The 21198-nt window shown below is 44.2% G+C and overlaps 1 protein-coding gene across 3 annotated transcripts in view; it reads left to right on the plus strand.

Moving 5' to 3' along the window:
- Positions 1-21198, plus strand: part of Dock8 (dedicator of cytokinesis 8) — a 191425-nt gene that overhangs the window by 35130 nt on the left and 135097 nt on the right. For 2 of the 3 annotated variants that reach the window (XR_015636764.1, NM_001037793.2), the window contains 2 exon segments: positions 9948-10050; positions 19632-19807. Coding sequence is in view for 2 of the 3 variants with exons in the window: in NM_001037793.2 (NP_001032882.2) it covers positions 9948-10050; positions 19632-19807 (279 nt within the window). In the remaining variant the exon portion in view is untranslated. 3 annotated transcript variants of the gene reach the window in all.

The following is a 21198-nucleotide window of genomic DNA, read 5'->3' on the forward strand; positions in this document are numbered from 1 at the left end:
TTTCATGTTTATTATTTGGGAACTGCATGGGAGAGCAGTTTAATAATGAAGTGGGGACTAAGACCCATAAGGCAAGAGTGAGAACCAGGCACAGTTGTAGGCTGTGGGCGGGTATGCTGCTGACTGACAAGGACTACAGATAGTAAGGAGCAAGAGCTCTCAGAGATGAAATTCCACTCCATATGTTATTCTGGATTAAGACCATCCTTCTGTGCTCTCCTGGATTCTGCAGGGTGTTTGGGGGACACAAAAAGAGCACAGCTCTTTCTATGCAGTTGCTGCTCAGTGTGTCAGGATTAGCCGAGCATGTTTCTGAAAGGAACCCTAAAATTAGTCAACGTGTACAGTCCAGTTCATTCACTGTGTGAGGAATAAATATTACCTTTCCTTGATTTCCCCCTTCTTTTCTTCTTTTTTCTTTTCTTACTTTTTACATGTTTTTACTTATTCTTTGAGAATCTCATACAATATATTTAATTATATTCACCCCCTCCCAAATCCTCCCAAATTCTTCCCCACATCCATACCATCCACTTTATAGTATCATTTATATTCCCCCCTCTCTCTCCCTCCCTCCCTCCCTCTCTCCCTTTCTCCCTCCCTCTCTGTCTCTATTCTCTCCCTCTGTCCCTCCTCTCTCGCTCCCCTGGTTGATCTAGTCCAGTTTGCATTGAGTGACTGCTCCTAGTCATGGAGCCTGCTTGGAGTATGGGCAGTATATTAGATGTCACTCATTGAAGAAAACTGACTTTCTCTTTTCCAGCTAATCATATGTCATCATCTCCTCAGCTAGGGATGGGCTTCATGCCCACCAAGCCTCCTCCATGCTGGGATTTTGTCTGGCTTGAGCTTGTTCAGGTCATGTGCATACTGACACAGTCTCTATAAGCTAGCTCATGTGTATGTGTGTGTGCCATGTTGTGTCTGGGAAACACTATTTCCTTGAAGTCATCCATCACCTCTGCCTCTTAAGAGGTCTCCCCCACCCACTTCCATATAGTTCCTTGAGCCTTCAGGGGAGGAGTCCAATACAAAAATATGTTCATTTTTCCAAGGTTATAATTGTCACAAGAATGTCAGCACTAAACGAAGTCAAGAAAGTACAAAGTTGACTACATTGTGTAAGAAACTTAGAAGGCCATGGAAGACAACATTTTAGATCCACTGGCTTCAATGCCTCTGTATTTCCCATGTGTTTTCATGGTAAAAACTGTTCCCTGTTTTTTTTTAATTTTTAATTGATTTATTTTGAGATTATAATCGAATCTCATTATTTTCTCCTTCCCTTTCTTCCTCCAAACCTTTGCTACACTCCTCCTTGCTCTCTTTCAAGTCCATGGTCTGTTTTTTAATTAATTGTTGTTGCACACACACACACATACACACACACACACACACACACACACACACACACACACACACACTTTCATAACTATGTGAATAGGGCTAGGAATTTTGAAGTCTTTTCTAGTCATTGGAGTTGCAGCTTTCTGTTACTATTACAAGAAGCTTCTCTGATGAGGTTAAGCCATGCACTAGTGAGTGAGAATAGTTATAAGGCATTAGGAGTCATCCCTTTAGCAGAATAATAGTGGTTTTACCATAGGACCCATGCCTTATGTAGCCATAGGCTTTTGGCCCTATTGGCTGTGTCATCTTGTAGAGCAGGCCTTAAACCCATCAAATCCAATTTTAAAACGTGGTTGGCTACACCCATAACATCCATGCCACTTTTGGAATAGTAGATGGATTTTGCTGGGCAGATCATTATCGTAGTTCCCAGGGTGCATCGCTGAGTGAGATTCATGATTCCTTTTCTTCTCCAGTAGTGTGCATGGTATCTTCCGACACGGTGAGTAGTCACCCCAGTAGGGATGAAACTTCCAGTTAGGTACCAGGTAGATTTCTCTGTGCTCTGTGACTAATACATGTGATGGCTTCAGTCTGACCATCAAGCTCCGGATGGCGATAAGAACATTGGAAATAACTTAAAGTGTTTGGAGGAGGATAGTCTATGAGGCACCATTGACCAACAGCTCAAAATATGTAACCCATTCCTGGAACTGGGGTTTTATTTCAAAGCTTTTGATGTCCAGTTGGTCTGCTTGCTCTGACATTGTAGGGTATCGCCATTTAAGCTGCCACAGTTGGTTTTTGTACGGCTTTTTCAGAAGGCCTTGGTGTTAGTTCCTTCCCATATTTCCTCCCCAACCCTGCCCTCCATTAAAATCCTTCCTGTTCTAAAGTACCTGGAAAAACTTGTTTACATAGTATAAGGAGCAACACATTTACTTTTTGGGGCATCTCAGGAATTTGACCTTGTTTAATTATGGCTCTAGCATTTCCATTTCCCTGATTTGGGGGGGGGGGGTGGTGGTGGTGGTGAAGAATTACACCCAAAACCAAATGTGTCTGAGCTCTGCTTTCGTCTGCGTGAGAACCGAGCGTGCCCTGTTCCCTGGGATTTGAAGTTGGCTTAATGGTAAGGTAGGTTTCTTCGCAAGCCTTTCTGCTGGCACTGAATCCGCAGGGCAGTCTTTTCCTCTTCTCTAAATGCACTTAGCTATAGGGCACCTGAACCCCTGCAGTCCTTAAAGTGTGTCCTGTCTGGGATCAGACAGATGAATCACAGTCTCTGGAGAGGAGCCCAGGCATCTCCCTTGTGGAACTGCTGGCTCTTATGGATGCTGTAATTTGAGGATCACTTCCGGGAAGAGGATCCCAGGACAGGCTGCAAAGTGGATGTTTAACGTTTGCTAAAGTTAGCCTGTTGAATTCTGAGGAGCTTTGTGTCTAAGTTCTGGTGTCGCAATGTAAAAGGGTCATGTATAGTCCCAGCTGTAAGCATCTTGCATAATCGATTGTCCAGGAGTCTCACAGAATATCTTCAGGTCACCCTTCTGACTATGAGGTATCACTGGATATTTTGAATTTAAGATGGACAAAAAGTGGGCAATTAATCAATATAGAAGAAATAACCTTTTTATATAATCTTCATACTTGCCAAATGTCTCCTAAAAATGTCCCTATAATTTTACTACTTTGGTCCTTTGAGCGCTCACCATTTCTAAGTGGTAAGAGTAATTTATGTGTAGTAGTATAAATTTTGCTGTTTTAAAAAATAAGTATAGCATTACTCAAGCCCTACATGTGGAGAAAGATACGGCATGAAATATTACTTTCCAAAAGCTTTCGGGGGGAAAAAAGTTTTTTTGGCCAGGATTCCGGACTTAAAATAACTTCTCCATCCATAACTCAGACCTTAGGACTTTACCAAAACAAACATAACTGGCATCTTGAATAGCTATTCCATGCACAGACTGCATTTCCAGTTGTTAAGCCATTGAAGGGGTTATTGTATTTATTATACCAAATGGCCGATGCTTTAGCAGCAGTGCGTAAAGAGCCTGTCCGGTGAAGGACAGGGTTAGGGCTTTTGTGAGGTGTAGGGGAACTGAATAATTAGGCCCTTTACCCAGGGCGACAGAATGTTTCCACTGATGGTAAAGATATGGTTGCTCTTGGGAACTGTTGATAGAAATCGGGCCTTGCCTTTGGCAAAGGGTGTGTGTAAAGCTAAGTTAGTGTGACTGCTCCTTGAGAGAGAAAGACTCAGATCCTTAGATCAGTTGCTTGATAACCTAAGAAGGTGGAAGTTAAGGTAACTTGGAAGATGAAGTTATTTCCAGTTCTGCCTCCCAAGCCCATGTTCCCGGAGGTAAGACTCAGACTCAAAATATATTTACAAATACCCTGGACATATGGCTAGGCTCTTCTCCAACTAGCTATAGCTTAAAATATCCCATTTATTCTAGCCTACATTCTGCCGTGGGGCTGGTTACCTGTGCTCAGGTACCTTGCGTTTAGTTAGTCACGTTTCTCTGCCTCCCTCTCTCCCAGGATTCTTTCTCCTCTCGATATCTCGCCTTCTATTTCCTGCCTAAGCCACAGGCCGTAGGCTTCTTAATTGGCAGCTGGTGCATCCATACGGCATACATGATGTTCTCCCCTTTGTTTCCATCACTTAAGCTAAAGTAAGTTTTGAAAAAAGATGGAGTTTGGAACCAGGTCTGACAGGATGGGAAAGCGGATTTTTAATTTCCCCCCAAGCCTCTTTAAGTACTTATGGACACGGCTGGCCCTTGTTTTAAAAATCATTCTAGCCACTCTGGCTGCTGGGCACACCAGCATTTAGTGATACAGCTTCATGTACACATGGAAGTCAGAGAGAAGCCTCTGGCCCTGTGGTTTCCTAGTGCAGCTGCTCCTGTAGGCTGTGGTCCTGATTGTTCCCCATGGAGACTCTCACCGTGCTTATCAGTTAGCACGAGAAAGAGCACAGAGATCACATAGTGCAGCCCCTCCTGTTTACCTGTAATAAAACTATACCTCTGCCTCAATAGCCAATGTGCTTGGTCGCAGACAGATGGCAGACAGCACACCTTGGGGCTGTGTGTCCTAAGGTTCCCACTCTACTTCATTCTTTGAGAGGCACACATTGCACGGGAAAGCCCGGCAGGGTTGTTAAAAATGCTAGAAGCAGGAAGGAGGATACCTGATGTCTATCGGTCTGACTGCAGTGTTCAATTGCCCCACCCAGGTTCCTCCTACTAATGGTCTTAGTCCAAAACCCTGACCAAAAGCTTCCTCACTTCAGACATTCCCCAGGCTCTCCTGGGCCAATTGATCTCTCTCTATTGTCTGTTCTTAAGGAACCGTTATATTTATAATGCTGTGATTAACACGCTGTCCATCTGCCCACCTCTCACCACCTGTTGGATTAGGCTTCCTAAGATCATGAAGACATCTTCAACTTCCATCTACACTGCTTGACTGAGGGTGCTTTGTACTTGCCTCAGTGTTTGATTAGCAAATGCTGAGCCAGTCATTTTCCTACACAGTTTCAGCAAATATTTGACCCTTTTTGGTTGTAAAAAAAAACCACCGAGGATTGCTGGCTTGAACTGCCATTTTTCAGGCTGTCCCACAAGACTTGGTTCAGAAGAGGCGTGTCACGGCAACTATGCATTTATTAACTCGGTAGCAGGTTGGTAAAAATGATTCAGCAACTGCTCTGGGCAAGCTCTGTTCTGTAAGAAGTTCATGGAGTCTTGGTCCCAAATGTCTGTCATGGCTATCATTGATCCGCATGAAAACAGAGAACTTCTTTCCCTACACACAGCCACCAATCCTTTGTCACCATGCTGACTCCCCACTAGGGTGACATGTTAGACAAATCCCAGTTAACCTTAGGAACACAAGGAAGATTCTAGTACTAAGCCTCTTAAGTTCCTTAGGAGAAAGTTGACTCATTTCACTACAAGATTTCCACCACAGTATAAGTCTGTCTTGGACAGGGTCAAAATTGGTCTGGGGATCAAGGCAGAGGCAGAAGCCCCTATATACACAGTCCTGCATGCCCGTGACTACGGAGCAGACCCTCTCTGTCTACCTTTTCTGTGGACAGAATGCTTTAAGCTAGGCCCAAGCAGAAGTGAGTGGCCCTGAATCACCACTTGGGACTGAAGTCTCAAATCAGTAACCACTGATGTTTTCACAATTCTTAAAATCCTATGGAACATGCCTTGCCTGTATAAGAATTTTTTAGACATGAACTTGAAAGAAAATATCCGAGTGAAGTAGTAACTACACTCTCTTGCTGTGATGACCATGAGGATTGCTGGTATGTTTCCACACTGTACTGGTGGTTTTCTATCAACTTGACAGAAACTAGAGTCACCTGGGGAGAGGGAACCTCAAATGTCACGTTTCCTCCACAAGACTGTCCTGCAGGCCTATCTTTGGGGCATTTTTTGATTTATGATTGATGAGGGAGAACCCAGACCACTGTGGGCCGTGCCATGCCCAGGTCCCTGGTTATATAGGAAAGCAAAGCGAACAAGCCAGGGAGAGCCAGTGAGCACTATTCTTCCACGATTCCTGCTGCGAGCTCCTGCCTTGAGTTCCCTCCCCTACCTCCCTCAGTGATGGGCTGGGACATGGAGGAGGAAGCGAAACCAACCATTTCTTTCTCCAGCTTCATTACCGGCCATGTTTATCATACCATCAGGACGTAGCTAATACACACACACACACACACACACACACACACACACACACACAGAGAGAGAGAGAGAGAGAGAGAGAGAGAGAGAGAGAGAGAGAGAGAGAATCCATGTTTTATCACAGCATCAGGAAGTAATTAATGCAAACACACAACACACACACACACACACACACACACACACACACACACAGTCCATATTTTATCACAGCATTAGGAAGTAACTAATACACACACCCTGGCTTATGATGACTCTCCTCACACTTTTTTTTTTTTTACTTTACAACACTGCAAAAAATGATATGTGCTCAGTAAAAACTATATTTCAAGGCTTGGATTTTGACTCTCCCCACTTGGCTAGCAGTAGCATTAGGACGCTCCCAGTGCCACACAGCAGCACTAGGCCACAGCTCCCACTTGGCTACAGGATCACAATGGGGGAAATGTTGGTGTCCTACAGTATGCTGTAGTGTTAAGCAGTCATATTTTCTCTCTTAAGGATAGTAAACATAGTTTGGGTGGGTATTGGCTCCAGTGTCCTGAGCTAGGTAAGCATTCTGACATCAGAGTATATCCCTAGCCCCCCTGATTCTTTTTCAATCTTTAGACAGGAATGGTCTTGAACTTAAAATTCACTGAGGATATGGGCATGTGTCACTGTGCCAGCCTGAATGACATTTTCATTTATAGTGTTTTCAAATTGAAAACTTACGGAAAACCCAAGAGCCTCAGTACACTGCAGTGTGCTTGGGTTTTGTTTGTTTGTTTGTTTGTTTTACCTGTAGATTAATTCATAGTTTATCTGTAGTTGATTTCATGTTTCTGTCATTTTAAATGTCAAAATACAAAATGCCTTGTACTTTCTGCTGTTTTTTGCGGTCTCCCTGATGTTGTGTGCTTTGGCCATTTTTGATTGTTTGCTATGATCCTGTCATAGAGAGTTCTCATATCCACTTATGCATGAGAATTCCATGGGCCATATTCTTCAAAGTGAGAGCATTAGATGTGAAAGTAAAGGCAGTTGCATAGCTGTCTTGATTGTTACAGTATTACTTTCCAGAGACAGTGTCCTCATACACCAACCCCCAGCAGTCTGGGGCATGCTGGGGAAATGCTATCTCTGTGACCTGTTTTAGGAAACTTTATTTCCAAGATTTTTAAGTGCTGGGAAGCAGTTAATTTCCTTACAGGATGGCTTATTTCCGTATCAAGGACACACATGTCCTCTTTATGTTTGAGGGTCATGAAGGTAAGGTGTGATTGACTCCATAGGGACAGGAAAGAGCATCGTGTTCAGTGTGTTAGGAATGAGAATTCTTGATGTTGTATAAAGAAACACACAGCCAGAGAGAAAGTTATCAGGTAAGGCAATCTTTTTATAAAAAGGATGTGCCAGAACCCATACTAGGCTAACCAGCGCAAGTAGACAAAAAGGCCTTGGTCTTTTATCCCTGATGTAGGTGGTACCTGCGTCTCATTCCAATGACACAATCTTCACAGGGCAACACAACTGGCCAATCAGGGACGAGGGCTCTTGTCCAGTTGACTTCCTTTGATAGAAACAGATTTCTCACAGGTACTATGTCAGGCCTGAAGTACGAGGGAAGATCATTTATGCGGCCCTGAACTAGGACATTTGTGTTTGTTTAAGAACTGAAGAAGCCAAGCATAGTTGTAAACTCTTGTTGGCTCATTAAAGGCTGAGGCAGGAGGATCACCAGAGTTAGCCAGTGGGGTTACATAACAAGACTCTATATCAAGAAACAAAACGAAGCCAATCAACAGACCTAGGGACATTCTGATTTTGTGATAGAAAGAAATCCTGAGGCTCTACTGTTGAGAGCAGCAAGAGTCTGTCCTGGTGGCCCTTCTCCCCTCCAGAGTGTCCTCAGGTATTCCCACCTCAGAAAGACCACTGTGTTTTATGGGAACATTAGCATGTTATTTCAGAAGTCTTGGGGTGGAGGGGGGCAAAACTGAAGGCAGAAGTTTCTGAAAAGGTTTGTATTGTCTGAAAAATGTCAGCTTGAAGGTCAGAAAAGGTTAGATGAGGTCATTGCCTGGTTGTCTGAGCTTTCCTGTGACTACAGTCAGGCTCTAAGTGAGTAAATCCATGGCTACTGTCTTAACATGAGTTCCTGCAGTGAGTGTACATGCTACACTAATAATTAATGCAAAGTAACTTTGGGACAATCTAATATGATTTTTTGAATTGGTGATGTTCCAATTTCTGATTAAAATCACACAGAGATAAAACCTAAATTCCCCCATTTCTGCTCTAAACTAGGTAATTTCTGTACCCAACCTTATTTTGTACTAACACTTGTAACTTTTATCTAGATCTTCCACAGCTTAGTACACACCTATGCCTCACATTATATTTAATGTGCACAACCTAGTGACTTTAAATGCAGTCTGAACTACTGACCTATCAACACAATTTTAGAACATTTTCGTCACTTTAAAAAGAAACCCCGCTCAGAGGCACTTTCCATTATTCTGTGATCCATCCACCCTTTTCAACTAATGATCTACCTTCTTCTGGTCTGTAGATTTTGCTATTCTGGGACATTCATGTGAAGAATAATACATATGAGGACTTTGATTTGTTTGTTCCCCACAGAATGATGCTTTTGGGGTTCTCCCGTGCAGTACCATATAGCAGCACTTGGTTCCTTTCTTTGCTGAGTAATATTTCATTTCAGGGCAGATTACTTTTTGTACATCCATCAACTGATGGGCATTGTGTTGCTTTTGTCTGTAAGCTCTTAAGAATAATGCTGGGGTTTTGTTTGTTGGCTGGGTTTTGGTTTTGTTTTGTTGTTGTTGCTTTTGAGGGGGTGTTGTTTGTTTTGTTTGTTTGTTTAAGACAGGGTTTCTCTGTATCCCTGACTGTCCTGGCACTCACTCTGTAGATCAGGCTGGCCTCAAATTCAGAGATCCATCCACCTCCACCTCCTGTGCTGGGATTAAAGAGGCACATCAACTGTCACAACAGCTGCTATGGTTTTCGTGAGAATACTGGTCTGATGTTGGTGTTTAAGTATCACGTGACATTTGTTTTCATTTCTCAGGGGGGCATAGCTACTGGTGGGGCTCGGTGTTTATATAACCTTCCTGAGGAAATGCCAGATTGTTTCTGGAGAGAACTATACTACTTGTATCCCTACCAACAATGCACGTGTGTGCTTCTCTATCATCTGGCAACACTCGTGACGGGCAGTCTGGTGCTCTGTTCTGGCCATCATACTGGTTGTGAAGAAGCACACCATTATGGTCTGCTATACATTTCTCTGGTGAGTTATGGAATGTAAGCGATTGCTCTCTCCTGACACTGTTTCCTGTACTGTTAAATAAAGACAATGCTCTCAGAACTTAAGGAAGGTTCACCCCATCCCGGCTGCTGCTTCTTTCTGTGGAGTTCCATGCTTCACCAGGCCCAGTACGAGGGCCAGCAGGAGTATGAATGCATGCCAGGCAGGCTCTTCTTCCTCGTGCTGAAGCCAAGAGACTGACCTGATGGGCCTGCTTTGGTTTATGTGCCCGCCTCCTCGTCTATATTTCTGCCTCGGCAGTGTACAGGTGAGTAGGGGCATTTTGAAAAAAAAAATGAGGTTTTTATGGAGAGAGAAGTGATGGCCACAAGTAGCCATCTCCCTCCCATCTCTGCACATCGCACAGAAGGCTAGGAACCAAATAATCATGCCCTGTATATTGTCACGGTGAACATTTAAGTGTTAATTATTCATAACCACATACGACATGGAAGTGTTTCAGTCAGCCCTGCTCAGGACTCAGCGAAAGACCGCATTGTGATTGCGGTGTGTCGGGCTTGTTTAAATAATCACTTCATGGAGATTTTTTTTTTCTTTTTTAATTCCAGGTATTCATCATCAGAAATAAGGAAGCAGTTTACGCTCCCGCCCAACCTCGGACAGTACCATCGGCACAGCCTCAGTACCTCTGGTTTCCCTTCTCTTCAGCTAGTAAGTACGAGTTAAAGGTCGGTCGGTCCGTGGTCAGGGATTGAAGTTCCCAGCATCTACCTCCTCCCGCCCCAACCAGCCTTAGCCAATTCTGCACCTAGCATTGTCTGCCCACTGCTTTGGACCTGTTTGCCTTTACATATCAGACATCTCCCTCTGGTGTGAGTAGAGTGAGGCGGCCCAGAACTGTGGCTCTGATGCCCTCTGCTTAGGGGCTTGCAGGCTACCCGACCATCCCCATCATAGTTCATATGTGGGAAGACAAGGTAGCCTAGGAACTGACCACTATTTTTAGCATATTTTGGTTAGAAATTCTTTTAATTGAGAAATATCAGAAGCTTGAGGTGCCAATCTTTCTTGTGGGATAATTTCCTTGGAAGTAAATTTATGTACTGTGAAGTTGATCAGTTTTTAGGATCATGGTTTTGTGATCATGGGCCGTTTATCAGTCACTTAATCTCCTCCCAGACAGAGTCTAGAGCACTTCCCCTCCTACCCCTTTGCATCCCCTCATCCCTATCCCAGGCCCAGGTGGTCACTGAGCGCTGCTGTGGTTGTGGATGGCCCTGCCTGGAACTTCACAGCAGTGAAACCATTCACACAGGAGAACAATTCTTAGTTTCACAACACAGCATATCCCCTTCCAAGGTGCCTACAGTTTGACAGCAAACGAATCAACTGGTGAGTGCAGAGTGCTTGTTACATTATTTGACTAATAATATGTATATCGTGTTATTTAAGAACCAAAGGCCAGATGTGGGTCAGGGAAGGCAAAACCATCCTAAAATGAGACTGTATGTAACCCAAAAGTGGGTGCCGCTTCCTTTGAGCGAGCTGAGCCTGCCCTGCCCTCACTTCCTCATAGAGCACAGCCCACAGCCACACTCTCTGGCTGATCTAGTGGTTATCTTGAGAAGGTTGGGTTATTTTTTGTTTCTAGTTATTACTTCAAAGCCACTTCTGCTCTTAGAAATTTTGTAACCTTCCCCTGTTTCCTGTAGCCGCCATTTTGTCGCCTGTGACAGTTTACCCACCGCGTTAACTGTGTATCCTCAGGTATGTTTTCCTGGAGGGATCTGTGGTTATTTCAGGATAAGCCTTATGGGTTGTGTCATTGGTGAGACAGTACCAACAAATATGTAGCACCTTCGCTGTGAGAGGTCACCTTGTGGTGACATCTTTTGGAGAACCCTGTTTAGGACTTTGGAGCCTTTCCAGGCCTCCCCCTTTTATGTCTTTTCCTGCCTGCTTCAAAACTTCAGGTTAGGTAAAAAAGCACAGGAAGTGCATGGTGCCCATGTTCTCTGAGTAAGTAAACCGAGACATGTTACACATAACTTTGACTGGGCGATTTCTGATTCACATTGTATTTCAAAGTGTGCACAATTTGGTTGAAATGTGGTTAGATGTGCTTTCAAATTTTAAACAGTGTGGGGAGCTTTGGTGCCTGCCTCCAACAAGCGTTAAGAGTGCAGCTCTCCATAACAGCTGCTGGGGAACAGTGTGGAGAGTAAAGAGGTTTTCAAGGAGGTTTCAGTCCTTGTCTCCTAAGCAGCCTTTGTGATAACACCATGGGCCTTGAGTTACTGCACCAGAAGCCCTGTTAGATGGAGAGTTGCAGCGGAAAAAGTGTGATGTTCGCAAGTGTCTCCTCAGAAGTTTGCTGTCCCCTTAGGAAGTTTTGACAAAAGTGAATTTTGACGAGTTACTTCAATAGCTGGGAGGTCAGATTAACAAGTGGCTTGGCTATGTGTCGTGACTAACAAGATCTGAAGGAAGCGGGAAGGTTAAAACGCTAGCTGTAAGAATCACGTCTCCTGCTGTTGTCATTCAATTCTGGTGCTGTTTGGATATGACTGTTCCTCACATTTTCCTACTCCTGCTTGTCCCCATGTAGTTTCCTTGGTCTTCCCCTTCCCTGACTTCCAGCTTCAGCACAGTCTTGACCCTGTTTCTTCTCCCAGTGGGAGTCAGGATGCCTGGTCTACCTTCTAAAAATCTGGGGCTCTGTTTAGAGCAAGCCAGTGCTCTGGCCTCGTCTGTTCTCCTGTGATGGTGTGGGGATGGGTGGCTCTGCCTCATCAGTAGTCATCTTCTCAGCCGAGACTCCCAGGAGAAATCTCCAAGTTACGAGGTGATTTCCCTTTCCCTTGACTCTGTTTCTTTTCCTAAATAATGGAACATTTCAGTAAGAGTCACTTTTAGCAAGGCACGGGAGTAGCTTAGCGGGTAAAGACTCTCAACCTGCTAGAGCTTTAGGAAATATTGTAAGTCAGAGGCTGCAGTGTGGATTGCTAATTGTATTATTTTGGCTAATTAAAAAAAATAAAACAATGTGTATTTTGACTGTTTGTTTTGCTATAAGCAATATAACCATTTCTAGAACCTCATACAAATGGTTGTTTAAAAATATATATTTAGTTGAAGTTCAGGCATTTAAAACCACTCATCAAGAGGTCATTGCCATTTGCAAGAGTAAAGAGTTTGGGATCAGATGAGCCTAAGGTGGAAAGTGGTTGTCACTTATTGTCTGCATAATCTGAGTCACAAACCTCTTTGAAGATTTCAGCTCCCTCTCCTGCAAAACTGGCAGCTTCTGTTACCTCCCTAGGGTCTGTGTAGAAGTCTACAGTAGCGCCTGTGTAAATAGTGGGTAACATTGTTGCCTTAGGTACTTGGCCCGGTAGAGACTCTGGATCCTTAAAGGTAAGTAGCAGATGTTTCCAACGCTCTATTTGGGAAGACAAGTAATCCACAGGGCCCACTCTGGCTTCAGATGTGATGGACATTCAGAAGAAAGAGCTATAAGGTGATAGGAGGCAAAAGCTTGCTGGAGGAGCTAAGAAAGCCCAGGAGACAGGTCTGACGAGCTGTTAGAGACGCCTGGCTTCCTCTTATACTTCTAGCCAGGACTCCTGCAGAATAGCGAGGTTGGCATTCCAAACACAATTAGCAACCAACACTGTTTTAACATTGAGCAGGATGTTGGCAGGTCCCCAGAGACACAGGTTGAGAGTCACCTAAAGATTCTTAGAGGACTGGGCAAAGTCCAAATAGCAAAAGGCATCTGCAGAGAGGTGGTTTCTTTGGTTGCCCTGCATGCTCTGAGCCGCAGATGTGTGGTAAGCAAGGACTGCATGCTACCCCTGTAGGTATTCCTCACAAAGTTCAGCTCTTCCTTAGATAGCTAATAAATGAGTAGGAGGCTGAGGCAGTGCACTTGATATGGTCTTCTCTTGGTTTATTCAGTTTTTTTTTGTTTTGGTTTGTCTTTTGTTTTCTTGGAATTGTTGTTGTTGCTTTGGTTGTTTGAGACAGGGTTTCCCTGTGCAGCCCTAGCTGGAACTTGCTCTGTACACCAGGCTGACCTCGAACTCAGAGACCCACCTAACTCTGCCTCCCAAGTGCTAGGATTAAGGTGTGTACCACCACTGCTGGGCCAGTTTTTGTTTGTAATGCTAGCTATAAATGCCTGCTATGATGACTGTGTGATTAAATATTTTCAAAATAGATGAGCTACCTTTTTTCTAAAAAAATTCCACTTATCTTGTGTGTGCATGTACACACATGTGCTATAGCATGCCAGTAGAGGTCAGAGTTCAACTTGCAGAAGCTTGACCTCTTCTACCATGTGGATTCTGGAGACTGAACTTAGGTCCTCAGGCTTAAGGGCAAGTTCCTTTACCTACCGAGCCATCTCACCAGCTCAGTAAACTGCTTTTACGTTTTGCATGCTCTAATAAGAAGGAGATCTATCATTTAGAATGAGTTTTCCAGACTTAGATAGTGTCTTAGATAGTGGATTGGGTCTGCCTGTCACTCCTGTCAGAGGCCTTTTACAACAGATCCAGAGAGACAGGCCTCTGGCCATCCCATGTCCTGGCCTGAGATGTACACCAGCTTTGGCGTTCTCCACTGTCACGGACATGGGAGCAGGTTAACCAGAGATCCTGTGCCAGCCATCTATGTAAGCAAACAACTCTACCCTTGATGCTTGAATTAAAAAACAAGCAAACAGGGGTTGGGGATTTAGCTCAGTGGTAGAGCGCTTGCCTAGGAAGCGCAAGGCCCTGGGTTCGGTCCCCAGCTCAAAAAAAAAAAAAAAAAAAAAAAAAAAAAAAAAAAAAAAAAAAAAAAACAAGCAAACAACTTGTAAATTGTAAAGCCTTTCCTCTGGTTATTAAAAGTGGAAAATATAGTAAGTACATAAATGGTTTGGATCTGGCTCTAAAGCAGCAAGGAGGATTGAAGACCTACACAGCAGTTAATAACTTTAAGTACATTATTTAATAAAGGAAAATATACCATTAAAAAGAAACAGAAACATCTGAAGAGCAAAGAAAGAACAGCCAGATCATGATGGCTCTGGGTGAGGAAAAGGATGTAAAAAGCCACACCCTGGGCACACACTGAGCACCATGGCTACGGGACCTGTTTATGTGTCTAACATTTGTGGCTTAAGGATGTCTCATGCCCAAGAAGCATTCCTTCTTGTGCACACATTGGCTTCTGTGAAATACAGTACCCTTCTCTTTGCCAGCTAAGGGTCACTTGAGCGCTGGCTCCCTAACTCCTGGCCTCCTTTGTGCCTCGGATGCTGTTGTTGTTATTTCTCACTTGATTTCTTCCACAGTTGGCAGTTCTGTGTTGTTGATTGTATGGAAGGGACATGGCAGAAAAATGCAGTGCTCAGTGTAGTTTCCACACGCATTCACAGTGCAGATGAAATCAAAGGCAGGGAAGGCATTCTTTATAAAGAGCAGGCCCTTGGTTATCGTAAGGGATGGAAACAGGCCGGGGAGATGGCTTAGTGTGGAAAAAGCTTACCACTCAAGCATGAAGACCTGACTTTAATGCCCACAACCCTCATAAAAATCATTTATAATTGCAGCAAAGGTGGAGACAGGAGCGTTCCTGGGTCACACTGGCTAGCCCCATGTCCTAGGGAGAGCCCCTGCTTCCAAAAGCAAGACAGATGGTTTCTGAGGAAAATTTCAAGTTGACCTCTGGCCTTCACCCATGTGCACACTTGTGAATGTGTACATGTATATCTGACTTGTTAAAAACCACATTGGTGGTCATGGTACCATCTCAGCATCTATAGTGGCATCCATGGAAGATTTCTGTTGCTGGAGGCAGGGAAGCAAGCCTCTTTTAGGTCACAAAGTACTTTGAAATCACTGAAGGCAGAGGAAACTTCCTGCTTTTAGCTTTGTTAAGTGTAGAGGGGTGGCTGTCTTTTTTATTCATTGTTTCCTGGGTCTTACTCTGTACCTGCAGCTGCTGTAAGAGCTGTAGATAACATGCATGAATATAACAACGGGTGCATCCTTTGTTCTTGTGGAACATTTTAGAATAGGAGATGGGTGTAAACAAATGAATGTCAGCTGTGATGAGGGCAGGAAGGGTTACAAAGAATCAAACCGGCAAAGGGAGCGGTATCACAGATGGGATGCTGTTTTAGGCAGAGTGGTCTTCGAGGACCTCTGTCTGGAATGGAAATACCCAAGAAGTGCTAAGCATGAGCCCATCAGCTTGCTAAGAGAAGGTGTTCCAGGGAGAAGGAAGAGCCGTGTCTAGCCTGCAAGGCAAGAGTTTCCCTCATGCCCCAGAAGCAGCCAGGAAGTAGAGTGGGCAACAGGGGAGACCATAGCTATAGTAGCATCACCAAGCCATAGCTGAGAACACAAAATGTCCATTCACTCAGGTAAGAAGAGGAGGTTCCTGGGAGCACGGGGCTAGGCAAGCCTGAGATCCATGGAGCTGATTGTCAGGGAGGAAAGCAGAGCAGGCTGGGAGCCCATGGCTGGAGTGGAGCTGGTGGAGCTGATGCTCTACTTCCAGACCTGAGAGAGAGGGAGAGGGAAAAGGGAAGGGGGAGAGGGAGAGACAGAGGGAGAGGCAGAGAGAGACAGAGAGGCAGAGAGAGAAAGAGAGGCTCAGAGAAAGAGTACACAGGCACACACCCTCCCTTTCCCCCTCCTCCTACCTGAACAAGAATAATTTACTTGAAATTGCTTTGGATCATGGCATTTAAACTAAGGTCTCTTTGTTGTCTGCTGACTAAGAAGACACATGGCTCAACAGAAAAGAGGAAGCCGAGTAGTCAAGGAAAGACTTGGACCCTTAAAAGCCGAAGAGCTGAAGATACAATGTAACTGCTACCTCACCTCAGGTTCAAACTTCATCTCAGGCAGCACAAGGAGGGCAGCTGTTAACTCTTCAGACAAACGTGTGTGTGTGTGTGTGTGTGTGTGTGTGTGTGTGTGTGTGTGTGTGTGTGTGTGTGTGTATGCATTTCTTTCTTTCTGTTTGTGTTGATTACCTCATGGTAAAACCTGCTCATGAGATTAAAACTATCGATATTCTAGAGAACAGACTCTTGGCTATCATTTGATTGTTTGGTTCCTGGCTATCATTTGAGCTTGCCAGAAGAAAGACAGCTTGAAGGTCTATCAAATTAAGATAACTTGGAATCTGCACCCATTACTACTGGCAAGACAAGCATATATCACACTGGAACGAGCAGATGCTACCTTATCGGTTTCTGTATAGAAATAAGGAGAGAAGTTACCCAGTGCCAGCTGATGTGTTCTAGAGAAGCATGGTCTAGCAATGGCTCCATCCTACAGCTTGAGTTTACAGCCTGCCCCACCCCTGGACTATGTTCAGACATAAAGAGTTTGCGTTTATTGTCTGTTTGTGTGTATTTATGGTTGAGAAGGTTAAACATCATTATCCAATGGTTGATAAGAGGGCAGTCCCATGCCCCATGCTCTCTGTATCTTAGTACCAAATTCAGTAGAGGCCCAGTGAGCCATTGCATATGATGGGTCAGACCATCGTCTGCCCCTGATCTTTGGTCCATCTGTCCTGTAACAGTTTCTGAGCTTCCACCTTTATAGCTAGCTTCGACTTTCAGGAACATGGCTGGGCTTTTATTTTAGCTGGGCTGGACTTTTTTTTCTCTCCCCAGTTCTCGGTGCTCATTCACTAAGCATAAATGTTTCACAATGCATTTAAAGTATATTTCATTACCTGGGCTTGAGTTCCTCATAATACACTTACACCTGTCATTCATTTATTTACTATTATATCTGAGCATCCAATCTCCTGAGAAGTTGTGAGCAGAATTTGCGGGAAGTTGTAAATGCAATTTTTAACCTGTTTTGATACACACTTAACTATTAGCTTGTACTTCAGTTATTTTAAGAAATATTGATTCTCTGGAAAGCATCTAATCAAAATTATAGTGATTAAGAACACAGCCTGAGACTGGAGAGATGGCTCAGCGGTTAAGAGCACTGACTGCTCTTCCAGAGGTTCTGAGTTCAATTCCCAGCAATCACATGGTGACTCACAACCATCTGTAATGGGACCTGATGCCCTCTTCTGATGTGTCTGAAGACAGCAGCAGTGTACTCATATGCATAAAATAAATAAATAAATAAATCTTAAAAAAATAGAACACAGCCTGACTGTATTTTAATTCCAGATGTGCTATGTCCTAGCCATGTGATCAATGGCAAGTTATTAAGTCATCTGAAAGTGAGGATAATTAACACATCTGAAAATGAGGATAGTTAGCACATATTCCACTGGCTTCTAGTGAGACTGATTTGCAGAGGCCCTTCATGTACTGTGGTCCCCTCCTCTGCTGACTTCAGCTACTGTCAGAATCGGGCTATTTTCTTGTCTTCTTGCTACCTGATGATCAAAGGGAGCTCTTCGCTCTCAGATCATCCTGTAACCTTCTCCTCTGCCCCCATTGCCTCTGCCGACAGTGAGTGCTATGTAAGTCAGCCATCTAAAAGTATCTGGGCCAGAAGTAGGGTACTGGATTTAGTCAGGGTTCCTTAGAGGAGCAGAATTGGTAGAATAAATATCTATTTTTTAAGGGGGTTATTAAAGTCCCTTACAGGCTAGTCTGGCTAGTCCAACAATGGCTTTTGACCGAAAGGCCAACAATCTAGCAGTTGTTCAGTCCACAAGGCTGGGTTCTCAACTGGCCTTTAATATACTTTGGAATCCCAAAGAAGCACGTTCTGATTCCGATAAAGGGATGCGCTGCAGCAGGATAGATGAACTTGGCAGAGAGAGTGAAGGGCAAGCAGGTTAAAAAGTTAAGCTTCCTTCTTCCATGTCCTTTTCTGTGGGCTGCTACCAGAAGGTGTGGCCCAGATTTAGGGTGAGTCATATGACCTCAAATGATCTGGATTTAGAAGGTATGTATCTTCCTATCTCAAATGATCCAATCAAGAAAAACCTCTCACAGGTATGCCTGGCTGCCTGAGTTTTAGTTGATTCCAGACATAGTCAAGTTGACAACAAAGACTTGCCATCACAGGCAAAGCTCTTGCTTCTCTCTGGTTAGCAAGATGTTCCTGTCTTAGGAAAGGGACAGTGAAAGCCACAGTTACATTCTGGAATGTTTTTGCCCTTTGCCTCTTCGACAGCACTGTTCCTCCTCCCCAGCTTAAAGCCTGCTGGTATGTGGGCTCAAGGGGATGAAAAACCAGTTTTGTCAGCCTTTCCTTCAGGCCAGCCCTCCCATAGGACAAGTCTGGAATCTGGGACTTTTGTTTTGTGATGCTTTTGGGATTGAGGAGAGCAGCGTTCACTTGGGCTGAGTCCACACAGTCCACGGCAAAGGAACACCTCAGAGGGACACAGCCTCTACTGCTACTGTTATTTCTGGGCCAATCTCCTTGATCTACATGTCTCTCAGTGCCTTAAGGCAGTTCCTGGATCTTTGCATAGCCCGGGCTAGAAGATGTATTTTGTTTAATAGGGGACTGGTAAAATGTTGCCAGTTCTTAATACTATCAACTGAAGAGCAACATTGTTTCAGTTACCCGGGTTTCTAGCCTGTCTATTTCCTCCCCCACCTCTATGGGAGTATGCAATGAAGACCCGACAGTTTTCTTCAGCAGATCCTCAGAGTTTGCTCACCCAGATTCAGTCCTGTGAGTTTCTTTCTTCCAAACTAGTAGTTTCTTTCTTTCCAACTAGTAGTGTTTGGAAGTCTCAGCCTTACAGGGGTTTAGTCACAAGCCTGGCTCCAGGTCAATGTCTAAACTGCTGGTTTCGAGCAGCAGTATATAGACATCTCAGGCCAAGGGAAACACTGCGTCTGAGCTCAGGCAGCCAGAGGAGTGCTGCCTTTGCCTGAGTTTTTGGAGAATTGCCTTCTTTCTCTTTTTCACTGTGTTTGGGTAAACAAAACATAGCCTCAGAGGGCTTTTGCAGGAGAAATTACAAAAATTCCTCAAAGCCTGTGATCTCATTTTGGATCTCCTCAGGATTCCTCATCAAGCTGCAATTAAGCAGAGAAAAATTCTGCCTTGGGGTGTGATTTTAATTACTCATCGTGTTGTGACTTGACTTTCTGCTACTGCCTTTCTTTACCTCTCCTGTCAGTTGCAGTTTGACAGCTTCTCCTGTCGCTTCATTTAGGCTAAAAGTGAAACGCTGGGTTGGAGAGGAGGGCAGGGCAGATATCCCCCGCCTGCATGCCTGTGTGTCCGTCTACTTCACCAGGAAGCCTGGTGGAACAGCCCTCTCCCTCCCTTTCCCTCCAGCCTCAGCTGTATGAGCCCGTTGAGCCTGTGGACTTTGAAGGACTTGTGATGACGCACTTAAACAGCTTGGATGCAGAGCTGGCCCAGGAGCTGGGGGACCTCACCGATGACGACCTGCATGTGGCCTTCACACCCAAGGAGTGTAGGACTTTGCAGCACTCTCTGCCAGAGGAAGGGTAAATTATTTTCTTGAAATATGAGAGGGGAAGGGTGCTGATTCTGAACCTCTCTTTCCTTCCTTTTTTCCTTCCTTCCTTTTTTCCTTCCTTCCCTCCTTTTCTCCTTCCTTCCTTCCTTTCTTCCTTTCTTACTTAAAACAGGGTCTTGCTGTGTAGCCTAAGCTGAACTCAGAGTCACAGCCCTCCTCTCCTCTCCTGCTCCTGCCTCCTAAGTGCTAGGGTCAAAGGTGTAGCACTCTCACCTCTGAAGTACTCTTGAAAGGAAGCAAACTTTGGATTGGGGTGGGGGTAGGTATGGGGAGATGGGCTACAGTGCAGTGGAATAATGCTTGTCTAACATGTGCAAGGTCTTGGATTTGATCCCTAGAGTTACAAAGAAGTTAATAAATTTTTTAATTAAAAAAAAATTTAGAGATGACATGAGGACATAAGCTCAGATCCCCAGCACTCACAGAAAAAGCAAGGCATGGTGACGTGCTTGTACTTTAGTAAGCTCCAGGGTCACTGAGAGACCCTCCCTCAAAACTAAAGAGTAATTGAGGAAGATACCCAACATCTTCTTATCGCCTGTACATGTACACACAAGCGCAAACACGCATATACACACACAAACATACACACACATACATGTACATATTTTAAAAGGAGCAAAACTACTCAATCCACTAAAATATACAGCACATATAATATTGCTACCCAGATGTACACAGAGTTTGTTTGTTTATTTTGTGGTACTGAGGACCTAGCACAGACCTCACGCATGGTAGGCAGATGTACACAGTTTCTAAATTTGTTTAGTCAAAGGCTTTGGAAAGCCCTGTGGGAACTGAGACACAGTTTAAGGGATGCTGTGGAACAGGATGGGACAGTACAAAAGAAGTTAAGATTACAGGTCCTAGAATTGGACTCCTGGGTGCCAGCTTCATGACCATAGGTAGTCACGTGACCTCAAGAAGCCTTATGGTCTCTATTTGCAGTGTCAGCAGTGTTCATAGCAAGTATTGAAATGCCTCTGTCAGAAGCATTTTATGGGCCAGTAATGGCTTAGCAGGAAAAGACATTTCCCAGAACTGACCCATTCAAGTTTGTCCACTGATTGCCACATATAGGTGTATGTGCACACACACACACTCACACGCTCACACACTCACACATACACACACACCCTCTCTCACACACTCTCTCTTACACACACACACATACTCACACACACAAACATACATAAAATAAATCAATGTAAAAGAATTGCTAAGACAATTCTTTTGTTTGTTCCTGTACAAAGGCCTGAATCAAACTAGTAACTTAAGTTTCCATGTCCGTTTATTGAACACCTGTTGAGTCCTGAGAGTAAAAGATGAGGAAGGGAAACTCCCTTCCTTTACAGAAGT

The sequence above is a fragment of the Rattus norvegicus genome, chromosome 1 (genome assembly GCF_021556685.1).
Source record: "Rattus norvegicus strain SHRSP/BbbUtx chromosome 1, alternate assembly SHRSP_T2T, whole genome shotgun sequence".
Taxonomy (NCBI): domain Eukaryota; kingdom Metazoa; phylum Chordata; class Mammalia; order Rodentia; family Muridae; genus Rattus; species Rattus norvegicus.